Source organism: Chaetomium globosum, genomic scaffold (genome assembly GCF_000143365.1).
Source record: "Chaetomium globosum CBS 148.51 scaffold_4 genomic scaffold, whole genome shotgun sequence".
NCBI lineage: Eukaryota > Fungi > Ascomycota > Sordariomycetes > Sordariales > Chaetomiaceae > Chaetomium > Chaetomium globosum.
In genome coordinates this window covers 1,942,347-1,950,893 of record NT_165979.1, presented here as the reverse complement: position 1 = coordinate 1,950,893, position 8,547 = coordinate 1,942,347, and the positions used below count along the sequence as shown (strand labels likewise).

At 56.3% G+C, this 8,547-nt stretch overlaps 3 protein-coding genes across 3 annotated transcripts in view; 2 read left to right on the top strand and 1 right to left on the bottom strand.

Moving 5' to 3' along the window:
* Positions 1-749, top strand: part of CHGG_04341 (uncharacterized protein) — a gene marked incomplete at both ends in the record, with an annotated part of 2,167 nt that extends 1,418 nt beyond the window's left edge. Inside the window, 3 exons of the mRNA XM_001223554.1 lie at positions 112-296; positions 379-466; positions 540-749. Of these exons, the coding sequence (XP_001223555.1) occupies positions 112-296; positions 379-466; positions 540-749 (483 nt within the window). The remainder of the gene's footprint in view (positions 1-111; positions 297-378; positions 467-539) is intronic.
* A 1,155-nt stretch (positions 750-1,904) lies between these two features.
* CHGG_04340 (uncharacterized protein) lies at positions 1,905-6,149 on the bottom strand (the record flags this gene model as incomplete). The annotated part of the gene is made up of 1 exon (XM_001223553.1): positions 1,905-6,149. One exon carries the CDS (start codon positions 6,147-6,149, stop codon positions 1,905-1,907), a length of 4,245 nt encoding a protein of 1,414 aa, XP_001223554.1.
* Positions 6,150-6,816: 667 nt separating this feature from the next.
* On the top strand, positions 6,817-7,776 carry CHGG_04339 (uncharacterized protein; the record flags this gene model as incomplete). The annotated part of the gene is made up of 1 exon (XM_001223552.1): positions 6,817-7,776. One exon carries the CDS (start codon positions 6,817-6,819, stop codon positions 7,774-7,776), a length of 960 nt encoding a protein of 319 aa, XP_001223553.1.
* Between the last annotated feature and the right edge of the window lie 771 nt (positions 7,777-8,547).

The window sequence follows — 8,547 nt, the reverse complement described above, 5'->3', positions numbered from 1 at the left end:
CCCGGAAGAGCTTCGAGTCGGAGGTTTGTCATGCGGTGGCCCTCGTCAATGATGATGAACTCCCAGTTGATCTTGGACAAGGCGGCCCGGTCCTTGAGAACCATCTCGTAGCTGGTGCACACCACGGGGAACTTCTCGGTTGGCCTTCCTTTGTGGAGATGGCGCATGATCTTGGACTTGAAGATCTCGTCGCGTTGCTGTGGCGTACCGTGGTACATGACAACTGGTATTGAGGGAACCCATTGGTGGAACTCATCCAGCCAGTTGGATAAGGTGCTCAAGGGGGCAACGATGAGGTGTGGGCCGAGGTAGTTCTCCTGCTCACGAAGCAGCGCGATTAGGGATATTGTTTGCACGGTTTTACCTGCCACATGTCAGTTTTGAGTCCCCCGTGGGAAGGCTGCTTGGACATACCCAGCCCCATCTCGTCAGCCAGGATCCCGCTCATGCCCTGGATACAAATCTCGTACATCCAGGTCAAAGAATAGCTCCGGGGCGACGTACTGGGTGAGGCTGTTTTAGTGGTCGTCGCCGTGTAGCAGGTCGGCTTAGTGCCCCAGCCGAGGCAGGTCGACGGGAGCGCCGGCGGGAGAGTGACCGGGTCAATGCCCTGGCCTGCGGGCGCTGCTGAGCTGCGTTGGGGGGTGAAGGTGTCAGTGCTGTGTGTGAGAGAGTTGGAGGAGAGTGTTGTGGTGATGCCCTTACCTGATGCTCAGCAGCCCAAGGAAGACGAGGGTGTTGGAGAGTGAGAGCTGCATCTTGAGTTGTGTCTGGGCCGGTGTAAGACTTCAGGTTAATGCAATCGTGTTGAGTATTGTAGTCTAAGGAGACACTGTCTTGCAGTCTACCAAGGAGGAATTAATATCCATAACTAGGCCCTCTCACGGGGAGACAGCCCCTTGAAGTACCCTCTGGTTGAGCAGCAACAGACACCGGCTCCCCCGGCTCTTCCAACGGCCACTCGATCCTGGCAACTATCCAACGCCACCTTTCGGGATACTACAGATATTCGACTGTGAATACTTGACCAAGACAATCGGAGGCTAGTGTGGGTTGCAGTGCGAGGTTCAAAAAGTCTGGCAGCCAGTCAAAAACCCTTGGTTCAAGCCGGCGTCTGCAAGGTGAAGGAGTGTTAGCTTCCGGGAGACAAGAGTTTTCTCTTCGTTTCCCTTGACAGAAAGTGGCGTCGACTTCTGGCAAGGTCTTACCCAGTTTCCGAGGTTGGTTGCCGGGCCCCTTGTCTTGTCCCCTGTGTCGATCCGAGAGCGTGGACTCGTTGAGCAATATCCTTTGAGAACAAAAATAGCATCACCCGACCAGGAACCCGGTAAAGCATCAGAACCGGTCTTTTATCCCGAGTCTCAACATCTGATTACCCTTGTCCGTCATGGACATTGGCTCGCCGATGTAGTATTTGGTACTATATCCAGATTAGCGTCATTACCAGAATGGCTGAATTCGAACTGCCAATACCCGCTTCCGTGCCTTGCAGAAGGGGTCAAGACTCGGCATGCATGTAAGTCAACAGGCTCGGAAAGGGTGTGGTAATCGCGGAGGAATCGAGGGCCTCGAGAGAAAAGGTGCTCAGCAGGGTGTGGGAAGGCCAAGAAGGTACTTAGTAGACGGAGATCTTTAATTAAGTTTTGAATACATTGCCCCCTTATACTATACAACACCCCCAAGGAGCAGCAGATATTCGCATCTCAGCATCATCGTCTCTTTTGACGTTAACGTACACATGCATCTCAAACAACCCCCTCTTATCGCAAACGCCGCGCCAACCATGCCACCTTCGTAAAATAACTCGTCAGAAAACGCCACAAAAGCAACCAGAGACAAATGCAATGCACTGTTGATGGTACAACAGAAAATGCCCCACTCCGCCGTTGACCCCTACGACTCGCTCAAGAGAAGAAGTACTTGCTCCCCTTGAGTTGCGTCACATCGAAGTCGCCCTTCTGAGGGATCTTGGGGAACGTGAGCGGCAGCCAGACGGCGACCTGAGAGTTTTGCGGCGACAACTTCGCTTTTGCTATCCTCGCTCGGTTCGCCTTGTCCATCTCCATCTCGAAGTAGTTGGTGCCCGAAAGCTCCTTTAGCTGCGTCGCATAGTTCTTTCTCCCTTTGCGGTTCTTGTCCTCAGCTGAGGGTCCCTCCGCGGCGGCATGCCCGTCCACATCCCCGTCCGCATCCTCGAGCAACTCTTGCGGGTCCACTTCATTGACAATCATGTCCGGCGTCGCCATGGACTCGAAAATGCTAGCGGCCGTGACCATCTCCTGACCCTTCCTCACCTCCTCCGGGTCCATGGAGTGCAGAAGGAGTTGGCGCCGCCTCTCCAGCAAGAGTTCTTCCTTGACATCCATGCGGTTACTTTTTCGGTACTTGAGAATCATCTTCCCGACTTCCGTCGTGGAGTCGACCTTGGCTCGGTAGAGCGCTCCGCGGTATCTCGCCTCGAATTCTGCCTTGAGGCGGCCAATGACGTCCTCTTGGTGAATACGGATGAAGGAATCACGGATGACGGCATTCATGTCATCCACGTCGGCCGCATGTGTCCAGAATGAGTCGTGCACGGCGGCAAAGGTAAGCCCGATGGCATTGCACTCGAGGGCCGACAGCATCATGTGGCTGGCGTCGAGCGAGTGGATAAAGTTGGGAGGGAATGCTTGAAGCTGCTTCCGCCGATTCACCGGATCATCCCGGTCCAGGTTGGTCAGAATCAGGTCTTGTAGACACGTCGAGATCATCCGAGTTCCGCTCTTCCTATACGGCTGAACCACGGGCATCCGCAAGGGCGTCGTCCAGACGAGCGTGTTACGAAAGTAGCCGTTCATCTCCTCCTCGATGTCCGCCTTGGACTTGGATGCCTTCTTGGTTTTGGCTTCTTCGGTCGACCCCCCCGCCAGCCGGTCGATCTGTTCCGGTGTCAAGGCACGACACACGCGGCCACCGATTTCACCTAGCCAGTTTTGGATGTCGTGGGCACCTCGGAACATGGTCGACAAGCCCGTAAACACCTTGCCGGCGAGATACGACGCGAGTACGGTCGAACTTAAGCCCGTCTCCTGCTCGATGTTGGGATAGATCGAGTCCAGCTGCTTTTGCACCTGCTTCTTGGCACCAACAAACGTGACACCATAGACATTCGTCATGACCGTCTGCTTGACCACTTTCCTGTTGATTTTTCCGTCGACGGCCTTGGCAAACTCGTTGCCCTCCGCGAGCTCCTGCTTCACCTCTTCCTGTACCAACTGGGCGACGGCCGCGTAGACGTCGGCAGGGCGTTCTCCTGGCAGGAGATTAACCTGCTGCGCACCCCAGGTATCACCACCGAGCGCGGCATAATGCTGCAGACCATTGCAGGTGCCATCCTGGTGGACGGGTAGGTGTGAGACGTAAGCGGCGGGATCTGGGGATGACAAGGCGGCCTTCAATTCAAAGCAGGCGCCAAGGCATTGCCAGGGGTCTTCGGCTTGGAGCCACCACCGCTTCCCCGTGAGCGGGTTGTCGGCCGAGTCGAAGATGTTTTCCAGGTTATTGGTGGCAAAGTCCTCGCGCTCTTGCAGGCTGGCCTTGTCGAATCCGTACACGTTGGAAAGTTGGACCTTGAGCCAAGCCAGTCCCTTCTCACCCAATGGTTTACCCTTGGCGAAGAGCAGCAGCCCACGCATGTGGTCGGCACCCATGTGGTTCAGATACGTCGGCATCGGGTAAGCGCGCCCGCGGAAGTCGATGTTGTGAGGGAAATAGAAGGTTTGGTCCCGGAAGGCTCTGGCGATCTCTAACTGGAAGTTCATGAAGCACCGGACAGAGTGCAAGCCAGACTTCTCGTTCTCGGCGGCTTTAACCGACCTCAGCCACACTCGCTTCTTCATCGGATCGTCGGTCGAGTCCGGTTCGGCGGGAATGGGAATTTTGGGATCCAGGGCGGGCAGGTTGGCAAACTCTTCACCGGTGTTCCATGCCTCTAGCATCACATCGAAGACGGGGCGGTTAATTTTCCAAGCAGTTTTCCCGAGCACATCCAAGCCCCTCATCATCTGTTCCATGTCTCCACGCTCGATGGCCGCCTCAGCGTAAATGCGTTGGTCTTTCTCGTGGTTCTTTAGCCGGATGAGAGGGGTTGGCGCCGAGATGAAACCGCCCTTGTCGAACTTGGACCATGGAACAGGTTCAACAACCATGGGCAGATGCCGGGCCAATGCTTCGCCCCGAGGCTCCCGCTTCATGAGCTCTATCAATTCGCGGTTGGGCTGGATCACACCTATTTTCCGTCCCTTCTTGAGCTGCACGGCGTGGGTGAAGGCTGGTTGGGTTTGGCTCAACTTTTCCTTTGTTTCTGGGTGCTCCCGTTGAACAACTATCTTTGCGGTGTCCATCAGAGCGGCGAGAAGAACGGCGCCAACCTTTGCCTTGATCAGCATCGGCCACCGCGCTTCCACAGAATCCGCTCTATAAGCGAAACTATTGTCTGTGACAGCAGGGGGGGCTGGCGGCATGCTCTCAGGCTCAGCTGCAGGCTCGGCTTCGGCTGCGGCCGTAGGCTCGGCTTCGGGCACGGCCGCAGGTTCGCCGGGGGTGGAGTCGTAGAGCCGGATCAACTGCCGGGCACTCTGTTGCCGGCGTGGTTTCGATTTGGCGTTGGGAGCGCGTTTAGCCTGGTTCTGGGCACGAATATCCTCCTCGGCAATCTTGGCAAGTTGCTGTACCATGTTGGAGACCGGAATGCCCTTGTCCGCACCGTGCATGGCCAGACTACTGAGTGCGCTGAGAATCGTGACAGCAGCGAGGCGTTTTGCAGGGGACTGTAGCAAATGGGGCCCATATACGCAACGATCCATATCCTCCTTCGACTTCTTGGTCGCCGATTCGGACACTTCAACCTTGGCTTGCTCCTCGGCAAACCTAGCCTCCAAAGCCTGATGCCAGTCGTACAACTTGGAGTTAAGAGTGGGCGTCGACAGCTGCGTGTTTAGACCCATGCCCATGAGTGCTTCATTTTCCTCCCGCCACCTCGCAACGGCAGCATCCACACAATCTTTCTCAAGTCTAGCTTGGACCTCACGTCGTTGTGCGATGGGAAGAGAACCAATGTCTAGCCCAGGTGGAAGCTCAGACAACATGGAAAGCGCCGTCTTCAGAGATTTAAGCCCCATGCCCTTTTGCGGTGTGCCCAAGACTTCCGGCGCGCCGGTTGACGTGGTTTTCGTCGCGTCCAGAGTCCCCGAGCCCGCCGAGCCACCCTCCTCGTCTTCGACGAGGGCCTCAGCATCCGCGGCAGCAGCAATGTCGTCGGGGACATAGTAGGAAGGGCATATCTCGGCGATAGCGGCCAAATCTTCGTCACTGAGAACGTTCCCCAAGTCGAGTGGCTCCCCGGCGTTCTGCTCGGGCATCATGCTCATGTAGCGGTCGATCCGACCCGCCTGTGTACCGTCTGCGGGAGTGAGGAGGGTCGTCTTAAGCATGTATGCAATGGTGAGGGGCGTGAACGGTAGACGAGCAGCCCGAATGTGGAGCTCAAACCACTTATGAACATCGTCGGCCTTGTCCGCGCGTGGCTCTGCCATGAGCTCTGAAACGCGACCCTGCAAGTACTGGTTGTGTAGTTCAATGGCCTGCTCGGGTTCCAGAATATTCATCCGCCCGAATCGTTGCAAGACTAGAGAGGCGCGGTCCAGTCTGCCGACCTGCACACAAGCTTCAAACACCGAGAGCATCTCGTCGAGGTCGCCGGGAATGCCATTGGGGTTGAGCCTTTGCCTAGGCGGGTATGGTTTCGGCTCGCCGACGATTAACGGAGAATCCACGTTGTACGGCCTCAGTAGGTAAGGTGCTATCTGTGGCTTTCGCGGCTGGTATTGGGCGGCCAAGCTAGGTGGTAGACCTTCGAACGGCACATCGTCACGAAAGCGATGCTCGTCGAGGGCAGTGGCCAAGTTGCGCTCGAAGCCGACCAGGGCACGATATGACTTCTTCTTCCAAGGCCGTGAGTCGGGTTCAGTTGTAAGTAACCGCCGGTTCCCAATCAAAGACGGGAGAGGGTTGGAGAGCGAGCATCTCGAGGCGTTTCGGAGGGGGGCGGCAGACGAGAGAAGACGGCGTATGGGGAGGGGTTGTCGTGCGGCGCCCGAACGGACGAGCATCTTGAAGCAACAGGGGAGCTTGCGCCGCAGTCGTCTCGTTGCGCTGCTTTGCTGTTCTCGGGGGGAAAAAGTGGTGGGGGAGGGAGAGGGCAGGCTTCAACAGAAAGGAAATATCTGTCGAAAGGTCGGCGATAACTAATGCATTAAACTGAATAACGGTGGGAATATAAAAGAAAAAGGAGAGTCGGTGGCCCTATCTATCATAAGAACAAAAAGAAGGCTGCTGTCGACTCGCTCAAGGATAGGGGACAGCGCATTTAATTCGAGATTCAGTTCACGAGACGGCAAAACTCGAGACACCGGATGGGATGGCTCGGGAAGTTCAAAAATTGGCCTCCCACCTCTGCATGGCAATCTTATCGGGGCAAGCCTCTTCTCTCGCGTGGCCGCTCGCTCGAGAAAAAAAAAAAACCGTGAGAGGCGCGTCTGATTGGCGGATGCAATCAATACCCACCAGCTTTGGTGGGGTGCGCACGGGATCACCTCGACAGCAGCGAGCACCAATCGACAACCGAAGCACCTTTCTGGCTTCGAGCTTTGGCTCCAAAGTTTACACAGGCTTCGAAAATTATATTCGATCTGTTCTGTTGCCGCATTTTTTTGGTCCTGTTCTCAATCTCACAATCTCACCAACACCCATCGACCGTGCGCCATGTTAACCACAACAATGACACCCGCCACCATCCTCCGTGTTGCTCGTTGTCCGGCCTGCAGTATCTCAGCCCTGCGTCCGTACATCAGCAACTTCGCAGTGCCCCCTGCCCGCGTATCTGTGGCGACATTCAGAAGCCAATTTCTCGCTCCAACAACTGCCACGGCATTCTCAACCTTCCGGCCTACACCATGTCGCCTGGGCAGTCCCTCGATCACGGAGCAAAGAGTTGAGGAGGAGCAGAGCAACGACGAGCAAAAACCAAACGCCGAAGCATCTTCAGAGTCAGGTGGCTCTGAAGTACCGTGGTATTTACAGGTCGAGCCCCCGAGACACCCGACTCTCGTCCACGAACCTTCGCCGCTGCCCGACATCCCCGACGACTCACCCAAACTTATGGAGCCGCTACTCAAGTTCGTGGCGGATGAGCTGGGCTTGGACGACTTGGCGCTGCTCGACCTGCGGGAGATGGACCCCCCTCCGGCATTGGGCCCCAACCTGATGATGCTCTTTGGGACATCCCGTAGCGAGCGCCATCTTCACGTGTCGGCAGATCGCACGGTTCGGTGGCTGCGTGGGCGTGGCATCGTGGCCGTAGCCGATGGCCTCCTTGGGCGGAACGAGCTGAAGGTCAAACTCAGGCGTCTTGCGCGCAAGGCAAAGCTGCTTGGAAACTCCGGGGTCATGCGCGGCGGCGATGATGGTATCAGCACGGGGTGGGTCTGCGTCAACCTCGGCGTTGTGGGGGGGTCAACCCAGGAAGTTGAGATGTTCGACGCGGAAGGCAGGTCGACGGGTTTCGGTGTGCCACAAACGGGCACCACCATCGTTATTCAGATGCTCACCGAGTCGAGGAGGAAAGATTTGGATTTGGAGGGGTTATGGGGTGGTATGTTGCAGAGGAGCCTGGAGAAAGCACAGGGATTGCCGGCCCTCGGTGCTCGGCGAACTACGCCGTTGAGGGCGACAACCTAGATGGAAGAGCATTGGCTCTAGAGGGGTGCTGTATGCCCCCAAGCTTACCATCAGAGCGCTTTGGAGCCAAACGATGGCGGCGGCCCTGATTTCGGACTCAAGTCATGCAGTCTCAAAACCATTGGGGTGGTGGTTCTCCGGCAAGTCGCTGGTCCACCATGGCCAAAATCCTGACGCAGCATCAGGGGTCAGCATGCCCTACTCGGCTAGGCTTCCCGTCAAGAACCTCCCGGTTGGATCACAGACTACGCCAACCAAATGGGAAATCTGGGAAAAGGAGGGGCGGATTTGACTCCTGCAATGCGTCGATGCGCTCAGTTCAGCATCGTACCACGAGATACGGCCCTTCTCCCAGCCCAATGTCACAACGCACCAATGCGCCGACGCAGGAGAGGGCAATGATGCAACGAGAATGTAACACTCATGTAAAATAATGTAGACTCTATCTAGAGACGTTTTATCATGGCGTTTAGGATGGGTTGAGGCAAAGGAAATACCCACCCATGTTGAATCAATTCCCACCCATTCCCATTTCCAACACGCCCCCAAATACCAACCTCCAGTAAACCAACCAACCCCACCCACACACCCCCATCACATCACAACCTCGCCACCTCCCTCATCAGAGCAGCGTTGTGCATTGCCATCTAAGTTCGACGATGTTTACTGGCGTTTTGAGAGGCAGACTTGGCGGTTGGGTAGGGGTAGGAGGGGGACTCGGTGTCCAGTATCGCTGGTTTGTAGCCGACAAAGAACCTGAGTTGGATCGAG